This window comes from Gopherus evgoodei, chromosome 15, assembly GCF_007399415.2.
Source record: "Gopherus evgoodei ecotype Sinaloan lineage chromosome 15, rGopEvg1_v1.p, whole genome shotgun sequence".
Classification (NCBI taxonomy): Eukaryota; Metazoa; Chordata; order Testudines; family Testudinidae; genus Gopherus; species Gopherus evgoodei.
In genome coordinates, this window is record NC_044336.1 from 13,778,787 (window position 1) to 13,792,996 (window position 14,210).

General features: G+C 45.0%; 1 protein-coding gene across 12 annotated transcripts in view; it reads left to right on the plus strand.

Moving 5' to 3' along the window:
* EXOC7 (exocyst complex component 7) overlaps window positions 1-13,844 on the plus strand; it is a 31,197-nt gene extending 17,353 nt beyond the window's left edge. For 3 of the 12 annotated variants that reach the window (XM_030533873.1, XM_030533874.1, XM_030533880.1), the window contains 15 exons: window positions 291-383; window positions 1,477-1,545; window positions 2,844-2,989; window positions 3,125-3,277; window positions 4,327-4,425; window positions 5,185-5,247; window positions 6,259-6,325; window positions 8,134-8,172; window positions 9,378-9,443; window positions 10,189-10,309; window positions 10,809-10,904; window positions 11,937-12,000; window positions 12,760-12,801; window positions 12,939-13,072; window positions 13,604-13,844. In XM_030533873.1, the coding sequence (XP_030389733.1) occupies window positions 291-383; window positions 1,477-1,545; window positions 2,844-2,989; window positions 3,125-3,277; window positions 4,327-4,425; window positions 5,185-5,247; window positions 6,259-6,325; window positions 8,134-8,172; window positions 9,378-9,443; window positions 10,189-10,309; window positions 10,809-10,904; window positions 11,937-12,000; window positions 12,760-12,801; window positions 12,939-13,072; window positions 13,604-13,706 (1,355 nt within the window). In that variant the 3' untranslated portion in view covers window positions 13,707-13,844. The remainder of the gene's footprint in view (window positions 1-290; window positions 384-1,476; window positions 1,546-2,843; window positions 2,990-3,124; window positions 3,278-4,326; window positions 4,426-5,184; window positions 5,248-6,258; window positions 6,326-8,133; window positions 8,173-9,377; window positions 9,444-10,188; window positions 10,310-10,808; window positions 10,905-11,936; window positions 12,001-12,759; window positions 12,802-12,938; window positions 13,073-13,603) is intronic. The other 9 variants (XM_030533876.1, XM_030533875.1, XM_030533878.1 and 6 more) reach the window with 6 other exon arrangements.
* Window positions 13,845-14,210: the final 366 nt, after the last annotated feature.

Here is a 14,210-nt window from a genome sequence, read left to right on the forward strand (position 1 = left end):
CTCCCCCACCCCCAGTACCCCTGAGGCATGTCGAAGCTGATTCTGCAATGCTTAGTTTGAGTTCTGCCTTCTCTAGTAAGAAGGAAGCCACAGATTTGGATAGGCCATTGAACTGGCATGTCTGGAACCCAGTTTGAGGTTCGAGTGTGTGTACTGAGCATGCTCACTGTTGCCCATTATAATCTCACTGGGTTGCAATGACTAGCACTGGTGGAGGGCTGGTGGTGGTTTTTTTTCCTCACTCATTTCCTAGGTCGTCTTGTCTCTTCTCTTTGTGGCTCTGGTGACAGGCACGATCCGGAAGGCTCAGAACCTTCTGAAACAGTATTCTCAGCATGGTCTAGATGGGAAAAAGGGGGCCTCTAACCTCATTCCTATGGAAGGTAATCACATCTCTCACTTCTTCACCCTTGGATCTTTACTATGTATCAGATCTACTTCCCCAGGCAGGGCGTCCATTAGCCCAGAATCCCGCTGTGTGGATAGTCTTAGCTTTTATCCTATGAGGATCATGAGGTAATTTGACAGAGGAGCTACACTGATTGAAAAGTCTTAATTTGTGTAGGACTCAAAACATGGTAGAAGATAAAGGAATGGAGCATTAAACCAGGGTAGCAAGCCATTCTTCAGCTGGCTCTGTAATGTCACGAGCCAGCTGATCTTGGAAAAGTCGATCCGTTATACAGTCGGCTGGCTAAGGGAAGCTCTGCTCTGCCTTAGTGACATCCTCCTTGGTGTTTCTGGCTTTGTTTCACTTTGCCTGAACTTTAAGAAGGCTTCAGATTGATAGTGGCCCTTCCAACCCTGATAAGAATGTGTCAGACCAGCACCAGCCCAAAATTCAATTTGCCGTCGTCGTCCTCCTCACAGAGGTATGCACAAAAGGCAGCAACAAGCAAGTTTGCCCCTGCATCCTGAAATGTCATCCCTGGCTCCCCTGTCTGCTTGGGGACTTGAACAAGATGGGCAAGCAGAGAGATCACTTGCTTTAAAATATCTTTGGGATCTTTCAATTCCTGTAAAGATAAAGAGATCAGCTTGAAGGAAATGATTGCAACTTCATCTGCATATAGATATTTTTCACCTATATTTTAGGGGACGTCAGGAACTACAATTACCCTTTCAAAAACACTTCCCAAATACTGTCTGAGTTCTGGCTCTTAACAGCCGATGTACAGATTGGATTCCCCATGCCCACTGGCCCAGGTAGAGCTTGTGCCGAGAGGTGTGAAGGGCATCTTGGGCTTGGCAAATGGCATGTCTGGTCACACTTCCCATCAGGCTTCAAAGGGCTACTCCTGCTATGGTGCCCAGAGAGGGGACGTGGGTGGGCTTTCCAGGACAGCATGTGTGTATAGATTTCTGACAGACGGAATAACCAAAGCTTGAAGTGGCTTCCGGCCTGCGTGAGCATCCATGCTGTACCCACCCTGGATAAACTGAGCCTTCTGTTTGTGCCGGCTGACATCTCACTAGGTCATGAGCATGATTTACGAGTTAAACACCTTTCCGATACCCTGAACGACAAGCATGGGCCAGCTGCTGGTAAGTACCGTGGCGTAACAACAAGCTGGCTAATGTCCCTTCTTTTCAGCATGTTTTGCAGAGTCTCTTAGCCAGTGACTTTCCTTCCACGTGGGCAGTCGTGGAGCAGGGGCCATCTCTGGTTATAAAGCTTTTGCTCTTGTCCGTTCAAGAGATCTTGTTCCTGCTAGGCATGCATGCCCTACCCTCTAAAGCGGGAGGGCCCAAACTTTGCCCAGTCAAAGATTATCAGCAGTCTGGAGGGCTGTTCCTGTCTCATAGAAAATGGAACAGATTGCCGCTACCGGCTTCCTCAGTACTAAGAAAGAGCCAACAGACTACAGGTTCCAGCATGCAATACTCCATTTTTGTCCTTTCTAGTCCGTAGACTACAATTTTAGAATTGTGTGTCATGTTTGTGCCAGACTTTGAGCATCCCTGTTACAGGCTGACCTAAGGGATTTCCATCAGTATGATGGAGTGACTCTATTTCTATCACAAGCTACAGATGTTGGGTAGGAAAGGAGCTGTATATAGTGTCTGGCAGAAGCCAACCCCTCCCCAGTTTTCTTACTGTGTAGCAGTTACAGGTAGACTCCTCAAACAGCAGATGATTTAAGAGTTCCTGGGTGGCCTGTGTGCACATCCAGCCCCATGTGGCAAATCTCATGCATAACCACTCTGACATTCCAGGAGCACAGGATTTAAATGTCCTCCTGCAATCTAGTACTGAACTGCTCTCCGTGGGGAGCAGATGTCTTCCAGGGAAGCATTGTGTTCCCAGAAATGCTGATTCAGAATGGCAGTAGTTCATCAGCGTGAGGGGTGGAAACCATTTAAACTAACTAAAAATAAAAGCAGAGAAGGTGTTGAATAATTCACTTCAGCCCTCTCATCCCTTCCCAGTCTTAGAACAGCTTGTTCCTACCCCTAATAAATGTAGTCACAAGCCTGCAGTCCTGGTAGCAAATCTCTCCAATACGGATGTGGTTGTGGTGCTGGAGAGAGCAAGTGGCACCCCAGCACCTCATTTTCCATAGCTTGAGACCTCCATGCACACTCATTACTGAGTGTGTACAACTTTCAGGAGCAAATCTTATGGGGCAGAATCTGTGGCACAGTCTTGGGCTCTGTGCTCAGTCTGGTCACATTTTCACTTTAAAATCATGTGCAGTACCTGAACTGTCTGCTCCAGAGGAAACCCAAAGATCTGTGTGTAAACCAGGGTCTTGGAATGAGAAATGTCATTGATGGGGTCAATATGGCCCTGGAGGGATCAGTACAGTCCTGGCTCTCATAAACTTGTGCTGTTCCCACAGGGAGGGATGACATGTTGGACATCGAGATTGATGCGTACATTCACTGTGTTAGTGCCTTTGTGAAACTGGCCCAGAGTGAGTACCAGCTCCTGACAGAAATCATCCCAGAGCACCACCAGAAGAAGACCTTCGACTCCCTCATTCAGGTCCCTTAAGCTCAATGTTTTGTTTTGATTTGTATTGTTGGGTTTGCAAAACCGTTCCCTGCCTACTTCCCTACATTCATCTAGTGCTTCCTGAGTGGAAGACACATCCCCCTGTTTCTGGTGATTGTCTTGTAGGAGTCTCTGGATAACCTGATGATAGAGGGGGATAACATTGTCTCGGCAGCCCGGAAGGCCATCATTCGGCATGACTATTCAGCTGTGCTCACCATCTTCCCCATCCTCAGACACCTGAAGCAGACAAAGCCAGAGTTCGATCAAGTCTTACAGGTAAGCGGTGACTGGAGAAGGAAAATAAAAATAAATAAAAGGTCCTGCAACTTTGTCTGTAGTGTTTCTTAAGTGACTTTTACAATAGCCAAAAATATTAAAAATCCTAGAACAGAACCCAACTAGCCATGTGATTGTGCCACTCGCTAACATGCAGCAGACCCAGCTTGGAGTCCCAGTGTCTCGTTCCCTGAGCCAGCAAAGACTGGGCATGATGCAGAGGCAGTTTCCTCTATCCCTGTTTAAAGGAGAATTGTGCATCACTTAGTAACGGTTCTCACCAGTTAAAGTAGTAATGTGGAGCTCAGATTCCAGGTGACGGGCTATGTCTAGGTTCTTGGACCACACCTGAGGTCATTAATCTTCAGTACCATTGAATCTAGTCAAGAATGTGCTCTTAAGGAAGTCTTCTCATGTCATCTGAAACGCTAGTTGTTCTGAGGAGGGGCCTAGCAGATGATGGTGTTAAATAGAGGTTCTTTTAGGTCAGAGGTTGGCGGATTAAGCTCACTTGTAACTGCTATAAATGGGTTTAAAAACTCCAATGTGCTACTTGGCTGCAAAAAGATTCTCCAGGCGCCAAGCACTATGTCCAGCTTTGGTGAGGTTCCTTATTGCATTGAATTCAGCTGTCTGATTGCTCCCTCCCTCCTGCTGGTCAGTTTGAGCAAAGAGTCACTCTTTTTTTTCAAAGGACCCCACCCCTCCCCAGTTCCTGCATAGTTGGAGATTGGTGGCAACAGTGTGCAGCCTCATGGCTGCAAGTATTTCAAGAGGAGAAATAAATAACTTTATAAAATGAGGATTCAGCTCTAGGCTCATTTGGGACTTTCCCCTCTGCTGACAGCTGAACCAGTCAGTGGCATTTCTGATGAGAATCTACAGTTTACTAAACTGTAAATATTCTCCCAGCGAAGTTCCACTGCTAAGGGAATTGGGACTGAGGGATGCCCTGAGGAATGATGGGAAGATCAGATAGTGGGTGAAAGGGGAGGTAGTGACAGCCATCTTCATTGAGACACCTCACGCCATGCACTGGGTCATTCCAGGGCACTGCAGCCAGCACGAAGAACAAGCTTCCAGGGCTGATCACCTCCATGGAAACCACAGGTGCAAAAGCGCTGGAGGACTTTGCAGACAACATTAAGGTAATTTCTGCTCCACTGGTCTCTTCAGTAACCTAAGAGAATCACCAGGCTGAACTGTGGAAATATTATGTTAATGAACAATGACTGAGTTCAGCTTCCTGTTTCTTCTACAAGATGGCAACCTTACCAACATCTACAGTAATGCAGGAGCTGCATATCCTTCATTGCCTTTGGGTATCAGTTGCAAAAGAAATGCAGAGTGCTGACTTGTTAGAGCAAGGAGGAATAGACTTTTCTATCCCTTGTTTTAAAATGTATTTATAATTAAGGCTGCATGTAATGCAGTTCTCTGTTTAATGTCCCTAATGCACAGTACTGCAAATCATTTAACAGGGAGAGCCAAGACTGCACATACATTTTGAAAATGATCTCAGTTTTTTAACTTAAAGAAGAAAATGAGTTAAATTTACGTGCCTCAAATTTTGAAACTGTCTCCAGCTAAAGGGAGAGTTCTTGCTAAATCAATCCGTTAACATTGGTGAACCAAACTTATGATGACCATAAGATAGTCTTTAATGAATCCAAATGTTTTGGTCCAAGCAGGTTGTGCTTTTAAGCTTTTTCTGCCTTTGTTATGGACTGCTTTGAAGTTGTAGCCTTTGGTCACCAGTAGATGGCGATGTGAGCATTAGGGTGAGGACAGTATTGAGGAAGCTTGGAAAAACAACCTTGTCAATAAACTTGCCTGAAGAGCAATGTTTGGGTTTTTTTTACTTTCATTAACCATTTTATCTGTATCTTTCTCTCTTCCCTTGTAAGAATGATCCGGACAAGGAGTATAACATGCCGAAAGATGGGACAGTTCATGAACTCACCAGCAATGTATGTGGCAATGATTTGAAACATCCCTTTGTAAAATCCACTCCTCTCTCCCTGCTAACATCAGTCCCCCAGAGACCAGTATCTCTGTTTCAACAGGAGCAGCAGGGGAATTGCAAGTGTTTAAAATAGGATGTCTTTGATATCAGTAGAGGAATTACTTGGCTTCCATTAAGAGATTAGGTTTCAGGGTTTCCAGATTCCTGCATTGGTTTCTTCCCCAGGGCATTAGGATAGTGTATGGGATGTGAGGGCCTGGGGGCTGCAATTAAAGGTTTCTGTGTGTCCCATCAGACCTGGGGGATCTGAACATAAGATGCAGTACTTGAACACTGCACAGATGTAACACATACTTAGCCAACAGCCTGGAAAATGCCTCTTTTTATTGCTAAGCAGGGTGGTAACTGTCAGTCTGTGGTTGGGAGACTTCCAGGAAAAACAGAACTGCAGGATATAGTGTTGGTGATTCAGTAGGTAGTGCTCTTGCCTGGCGGCCTTTACAGAACCAGTGTCCCAGCGTGGGGTTAGAGAGCTCTGTGCTGCTGCTGAAGATGCCGTGAAACCAACTCCCTGATCTCTTTTGCATGTTAATTATCAAATGGTAATTCTTGGAAAGGGAGGTCACCATTAGTGGCTTGGCCAGACTCCAGCTGTAGCTACATCCTTGTGCCAAAATTCCCCCTTCACTTACTATTGAATATGCTCTTCCTCTTCACTTCCAGTCCTAAACTGTGGTGTAGCTGTGTACTGTTAAACAGGTGCTGTCTTCCACCCTGGAGATGACTGCATTTCAGGTGATCTTTGTACAGTTGGTACTGGTGTAGGTTTATAAAGTGCTTTGAGATCCGACAAGATATTATTAAATGCCACTTTAAATGACTGTACTGTTGTTTCTTGCAGGTTTGTGGCTGACGTTATGTGGGCGAGGGCATCTTTGTTGTGTTTAATAATGGAGGATAAGAAACCCAATGTGAATTATGTTTGACTTTTCTTCTCTGTTCCCCTCTCTCGAAGGCCATTCTCTTCCTGCAGCAGTTGCTGGATTTCCAGGAGACGGCAGGTGCCATGCTGGCATCCCAAGGTACATGCATGGGACTCCCTGGTCCTAGGGGTGACTTTCCCACAATATCTGAGCCATTTTCCTTAAGGTTAAACCTCCTTAACAAGAACTCTCATTAGCATGCCAGCTTCCCCTCTGCCAGTAGGTTGTCTTATTGTGGGATCTGTCCTGACAAAAAGATGGCTGCCTGAAGATCTCAAGGGGATCTGCAGTTGATTCCCTTTTTGCCTTCCAGATGTGCTGCAGTCATGCACAGCTGGATAATCTTTACTCTCTAGCTGTGAAGTGAGATAGAGTAAGATGGCTAACAAATGGCCTGTCCTATAAAGATTAGGCAAGGCAGATCAGTTTAGATCTAATCTCTAGAGTGAATAATAGAATATTAGTTGTTCCAGCTGAGTTCCTGGTAATGAGGTTTGACTATGAGGAATTGCATTTTACCTGCCATGTTCACATTAAGCCCCCTCATGCAGTCATCTCTCATTAACAGCAGTCAGAATATTCACATCAGTAGCTAACCCATCTCCGCATCTGTCTCCTCAGCATACCACCATGTCCTCCTCCACTGTAACACCTGCTGTCTTTCCCTGCTAAACTATATGCATGGCGAAAGACATCTGTGGAGTTAACTCTTTCATTGACCAAAGAGATGGTGCAAATTCAATTTTCTTGTGTGTTTCCTGAAAGGTGAGGTTCATGTTATTTACTAAAGGAAGGGAAAGTGCACCTGTGTCACAGGGAAGACAATTGTAGTAGGAGAAATACAGAAAGCTTACAATGGCCTTTAGTGTGGTTCATATACTGAAATGCCTGGGAAACCATCAGACTGAAGCTCATTCAATTTTTAAATATAATTAATTGTCCCAGCAAGTGCAGAAAGATGGTGGTGGAAGTCAGCAGGGAAAAAATGCTGCTTCAGTGAGTTTATTCAGTAAAATGACAGGTCAGAATAATTACAGACCTTTGCAGGCTTCCAGATCTGATAACTCAGCTTTGCATCTGGTGCCTCAGAATTGCCTGTCAGCTAAATCGTGACCTAAGTGTATTAGCCCATCCTCTCTCCTCCAAGATCCCCAGTGTCAGAAGCACTTCTCTCCCTTTGCCCATAGTGTTCTCATGCAGCACCAGCAATACGAGGGAATTCTATCATTGAATCAAAGAAATTAGCCCTCCTGCCTTAGGTAGGCTAGCCCAACACAGGATACCTAACCCTGCCAGTGCAGAGTTGTTCAGAGTGACCACCCTCTTAATTCTCTCTGAAGTGATTGGCTGGTGTTTGCTCTGGTGAAATGTTTCACTCAAACACAAACGTTTTCACCCGAGAACAAATAAGTGTGGTGAACACCAACACCAGCTCTCTGCCTGCAGTGAACAATATCCAGGCAGACTCTGTCTCCTCCAGAGGGGCCACTTATATCCTAGAAAGGGTATGTAGTTTGCAGTAAGGGAGGGGGCCAGAGCCACTCAGATCTATTCAGCAGTATCCAGTTTGCTAGGGGGACCAATCCCCCTGAAATAATTGACTTTAATTGGAGTTTGGTCAGGCCCGTGGTTATACTTTTTATCCTGTGAGTGACGACACTGTTACATTACATCCTGCCTTGCGCTAGTGCAAAATATACGTTTCCTCCTTAATCTTCAGCCCCATTTCTGTGGTCTTGAAGGAGTGACTCCTGCCTGCTCTGCCTTTAGCTCTGTGGCTGCTCTGTGTTAATATCTGCTTTGTTCTTCTTGAAGGGATGGTGGTCTCTAACCTGTCTTTTTGCACTTTGCATTTCTTTCTCTCTCCTCCCTCCCTTTTTCTCTCTGCTCTGCCTTAAACTTTGTAGTTCTTGGGGACACATACAATATTCCTTTAGATCCCAGAGGTAAGCAGAGTGTGTGCATCACCCACTCGACCTGTGTTATCACCTTTGACTATTTCTGTCGATAGCTAATGATTAAAGATCAGTTGTCTTTTAAAAAAATAAATAACCCAGATGCTCCCTGACTCCATGGGAGAGGGGAGTCAGTGTTGTATTACAGTGAACAAGTGGATGTAGCTGCTAATTTGCAAGGAGGATGCCATGTTAGTTAAAATGGGATAAAGTCTGTATCATTGCACTGAATTCTCTCCGTTATGCTGATGGGAACAGGCTTTTCCAGGGGGAGTTGGCCCAATTGGTCTGTCATACTGTCCTGTACGGATCCAGCTCTTTTTTTGACAACTGTCCAGACTCCTCACGGCAGCAAAGATCCTCTTTGCTTCACTGGTGGTGCCACCAGACTAAGCTGCAAAAGCAGTTTGGGATTTTGTTACAAACTCAAAAGGCTCCCAACCTTTCAAGCAGACTTGGTCTGGCTTACAGCCATGTATAATTCTATGGGCCAAGTTTTCCGACAGTGGCCTCTGTTGGATTCTGCTCACACACTACGTTTCCTGACCGTGTGGCCCACAGAAGAATATTTGTGTGTATGCTTTTAAAACATTTGCATGTGCAGGCAATAGAATTTACACAAGCCAAACCCATCACCTGTGTGGGTGGGGTATTGTACTTGAACAGTCTTTGTGCAGAGGCCGAGCAAGTTATTCTCAGCGAGGGAGGTGTTAGCTGAAACTTTCCGGAGTGGGGCTGCTTGTTTGGATTAATGTTGCAGGTAGGGTACAATAAGTGCTTGCTATTAACAAAAATAACTTCTCTGTTCCTTGGTTGAGAACATCTAGTGCTAAAAAAAGAGCTTTTATTACAGTCAATTGCTCAATTTCTGATTAATAGGGTGTCTTCTGTATCTAAGTTCCCATTCTCTTAATCTTCAAACGATAGTAAAGAAGGAATAGGTCTGTCCTGTACTGTGGCTTTCTAGCAGTTGGTGCAAATACTGGGGTCAAACTGAGTGCAGTCTGTCCCTTCTTGTTCTGAATAATCTGATGCGTATCTGGGTTGAGGAGGGAGGGTAATTTTCATTGACAACTTGAGTCTGGCATTGTAATTCCATAGCAAAAATAAAATGGCTTGTTTGAGTAGAGGCAGACCAACCAAACCAGGCCCCATGGGTGGCATGTTAACTGGGTTAAGGTTCTTTTTCCTTACAGAGACCAGCAGTTCAGCTAGCAGCTACAGTTCTGAATTTAGCAGACGACTGCTCAGCACCTACATCTGTGAGTACCATGCACAGCTTTCCTTCAATTGCTTTCTCCTTTCTCCACGTCCCTGCTGGTGCTCCACGAGGCATGTTCTCTGGTGCGGTGTTTGGACTTTTCCAATGGGCGGCGCAGCCAGGGCTGTTGAAGTTATTTGACTGGTAATTCTGGCCTGGGACCGAAGAGCCAGACTATTACTGAATTCACCATGTAGCAGCCACTCCGATGGGGCATGTCAGCATTAAACTTGGTTGATATCAGAAGAGAGCTCCTGGGGCCAAATTTAGCCCTGGCATGAGCAGATGAAACACTCATTGACTTCAATGGGAGTAGTGGCTGCTGATGTGAGGGCCAAATTTTGTCCTCTGCCGCTAATGGAATCCGTGATGGCATGCAATATGTGGAGATGCCATTGTAGGAAATGGTGCAGCAGGGGTACGAGCTCTTGTGGAGCTCTCAGCTGCTGCTTGAAGGCAGTGGTTGCATGAATAGTAGGAATTGTGTGCTGGAACATCAGACAAGGTAGATATGCAAAATGCACAAAATTGTATGCCTAATTTGTATGCACGGTTATGATTATGTGCACAAATTATTAAGCAGATTTGCATGTAGTAGATGTATGCTCATTTGTGCACCTAAAGATTTTGCAAATTGAGCCCTGTGTGTTATCTTCTGTAATAACAAGGCATTTGTGGGCCATCATCTTCCGCAGTCTTGATTTTAAAACCCTTTTGTCCTCTATTAATGTGTTTTTCTCATTAAGGCAAAGTCTTGGGCAACTTGCAACTAAATCTTCTCAGTAAATCCAAGGTTTATGAGGACCCAGCTTTGAGTGCCATCTTCCTGCACAACAACTACAACTACATCCTTAAATCCCTTGAAAAGTAAGTGCATCTCTGGACAAATCCCTGTGCATTGCGGACAGACCGAATTTCACTGCTGTGGGGGCTCTAGGTTGTGAGTGTGATTTCCCTTTTCCCCTCAACTTCTTTTTTTAACTCCAATATGTTGAATGCATTTCCTCACTGGTTTATCTTCTCTGATATTTTCCCTCCTTTGAAACTGCCCTTTGAAGTCTTTCTTACATTACAGAAGAGAGAGGAAAAGAAGAGCAGCAGACAGGCCTTTGAGTGCCTCAGATTCTTTCATCTTCTCAGCAGTAAGAATCCAGCACTGGAAAGCATCCAGCTTGGAGCAATTTCTGTGTCCTGGCTTGTGCGTTCTGACTGCTGTCACTCCAAAATGGGGGATTGTTAATTTTAAAAGGGCCAAGGGGCCTTGCTAATGAAGGTTTGAAACCCCACCACCCAATTAGCAACAGCGAGTTGGCAGGAGATGAGCTGGTTTGTGGGTGTTTGATAAGCTCTTCTTTCCTTCTACCAGGTCTGAGCTAATCCAGTTGGTGGCCGTGACTCAGAAAACAGTAGAGAGGTCTTACAGGGAGCTCATTGAGCAACAGATCCAGACCTACCAGCGCAGGTCAGGAGGGACCGTCTTTTCTCTTTCCTTAGCCCTCATTATGGCTTGAGAGACCATCTACTTTCTGCATAGACCTTAATGTCCAGTCCTAACTGCGTGGTGGGAGAGAACAGTATAAAAGGGGACCACAAACATGATTTGAAAGTTTAACATAGTATGGAACGTGTTCATCATGGAAAGACATCTGGATATGTGATGTGGAAACTTTCTAGCCCTAAGAAACTTTCTAGCCCTAAGAAGAGTATGTACTAGCTTTCTGTGAGATTCCTTGCTGGATAACTCGCTGTCTATAGATGTTAAGGGATAGCTAATAAGACAGAAAATATCATAATGCCTCTATATAAATCCATAGTATGTTCACATTTTGAATACTGCATGCAGGTCTGGTCACCTCATCTCAAAAAAGATATCTTAAAATTGGAAAGGTACAGAAAAGGGCAACAAAAATTATTCAGGGTGTGGAACAGCTTCCACCTGAGGAGAGATTAAAAAGACGGGGACTTTGCAGCTTGGAAAAGAGATGACTAAAATGGCATATGACACAGGTCTATAAAATCTTAACTGATGTGGAGAAAGTGAATAAGGAAGTGTTGCTTACTCATTCTCATAACCTAAGCACCAAGGGTCTCTCAAGGAAATGAATAGACAGTAAGTTTAAAACAAATGAAAAAGGAAGCACTTCTTCACATGCTGCACAGTCAACCTGTGGAACTCATTGCTTGGGGATGTTATGAAGGCCAAATCTATAACAGGGCTCAAAAAAGAACTAGATAAATTCATGGAGGATAGATGCATCATGGCTATTAGCCAGGATGGGCAGGGATGCAACCCCATGCTCTGGGTGTCCCTAGCCTCTGTTTGCCAAAAGCTGGGAGTAGATCACTCAGTGATTGCCTGTTCATTTCTGAGGCGCCTGGCATTGGGCACTGTCGGAACACAGGATACTGGGCTAGATGAACTATTGGTTTGACCCAGAATGTCTGTTCGTATGTTCTTATGTCTATAATGCATCCCCTCTCGTGTCAATTGCAGCTGGTTAAAAGTAACAGAATACATCTCGGAGAGAAACTTGCCTGTTTTTCAATCAGGAGTCAAGGTGAGGTGATAGATAAATGTCAGATAATGGAAATCAGACAAAGCATTTTCTCTGCTATGCGTAGATATATATTTTTAAAACCCAGGGAGAGCTCCCCGGGAAGCAATAATACTACAGGAAGGCAGAGTTACATTGTGGAGAGTACACTGGGAATCAGGCTTGGGGTCATTTTCTCCTGTCACAGATTTACTGTGTGACTGTAGTCAAATCCCTTCACCGCTCGGTGCCCCAGTGTCTCTCTCTTAAACTGGGGCAGATGATACTACTTCACCTTGTAAAACTCCTGAGAGCCTAGCACACAAGCTGCTCTACATGCACAATAATACCTGTCCTGGCCCCAAATTTCCTTAGTTAAATAATCTTTAGATGAATGACATTCATTGAAAGTGGGATTCTCCCCTCCCCACCATGTTCCCGTTCCTGAGTCCTAGGTAAAGCGTGTAAGACAAACTTCCACGAGAGAGTTGGTGTGGGGAGATGGAGCCAGTGAACAATAATAAAGATGGCACCATCTGAGTGTTGTCAGAGCCTTTCAGAATAAATCCTTTGTTTTTTCTCCTGAAGGCTGGTCAGTCCAGGTGGAGAGCTCATGTCTGTTAGTGGAGCGGGATCCTGCGTATAATGTGCTTCCTGGAAATGCTTGGGGCTCAGCGCTGATCTGAGCATTCCCATAAGATAAACAGGAACTTAGAGAGTGAGCAGCAGTGATGACATTTATACTGGGAGAGGGAAATAATGTCTCTTCTTCTCTCCTCACAGCTCAAGGATAAAGAGAGGCAGATGATAAAGGAGCGTTTTAAGGTAAGAAGCCTTTGGGGGGCAGAAGAACTTTCCCTGGCTCAGTGTTAACCCTGAGCTGTGCTTCCCTGGCCCAGTGCGCCATGTGAAACTTGGACAGAGATGTGTCTCTAACCGTTTTCTCCTGTTTTAATGGAAAGGGTTTCAATGATGGCCTGGAGGAGCTGTGTAAAATCCAGAAGGCCTGGGCCATCCCTGACATGGAGCAGAGGGACAAAATCCGCAAGGCCCAAAAAAACATTGTGAAAGAGACCTACAGTGCCTTCTTACACAGGTGACAACTCTTCTACAGGAGCAGTGTCCTCTGTCCTGGTTCTTCTGGGGATATTCTGAGTTCTCTTGGGCCCAGGGCAGACCAAAACTGAGGCAGTTTGCTGCACTCTGGCTTTCCAAAGCAGTCCTCAACTCTGTATAATATGCCCTTGAGATTCTGCAAGCTGATATGATTCTTCTCAGTTAGTTAGATCGTGGCATTCATGAATGGCTTCTAAATGCAAGACAACTAGTGGCCATGTCCTAGCTATGCAAAGCTGGGCTCCATTGAGAAATCTCTTGATATCAATGGAAACCCAGAAATACCCATTTGAACCAACCCTGCTAGAATGGTATTCTGGCCTTGAAGAGTTCTACCCAAGTGTGTCTCCCGCTCTCAAACAGAAGATGTGGAAACTGGAGTGTTGTTTCACTGGGAGGGGGGCAGAAGCAGAGCAGCATCTGATGGTAGTGAAAAGGGAAGTTCCAGGTACCGTGGCTTTGTGCAGTATCTGCTGTGTCACACCAGGGTTGTTTTGTTTGCCCTCGGCAGGTATGGCAATGTGCCCTTCACCAAGAACCCTGAGAAGTACATCAAATATCGAGTCGACCATGTGGGCGAGATGATTGAGAAGCTGTTTGACACATCAGCATGAACCACTGACTATCTTGTATGCTCCCATCTGCAAGTCAGCACTTTCCCGGTCACCTCCAGGATTCCTTCCCTGCCCCATTCTGGTGGGCTGATGTTATACTTGTATTTATCGGATTTATAAACATGTGAAAACACTCTATCCTGTCTGCCTTTGCCTTTTTAAAGTGCATCACAGAGGAAGTTTTTAGATGACAGATGAAATGCTACAGAGTGGTTTCTGTTATGCTCATGTGTCTCCAGATGGAGACGTTCTTAGTGGAGAGGCACGATGTGTGAGCTCTGTAAATACTTATCTCCTCAGGCTGAAATCCTTGGTCCTGGTGGAGAGTACATGCTGCATGTATAGGTTTGTCTGCCTCCTTAATGCAACTTTGATGTGCTAAGAGAAGTGTTCATGGTATTTCAGTTCCCCCGAGGGATTCTTTTAGATCTCTAAGGATTTTCCCATCACTGCATTAAAGTCCATAAGGTGCAGACATTATAGATTAGTCACTGACGATTGGAA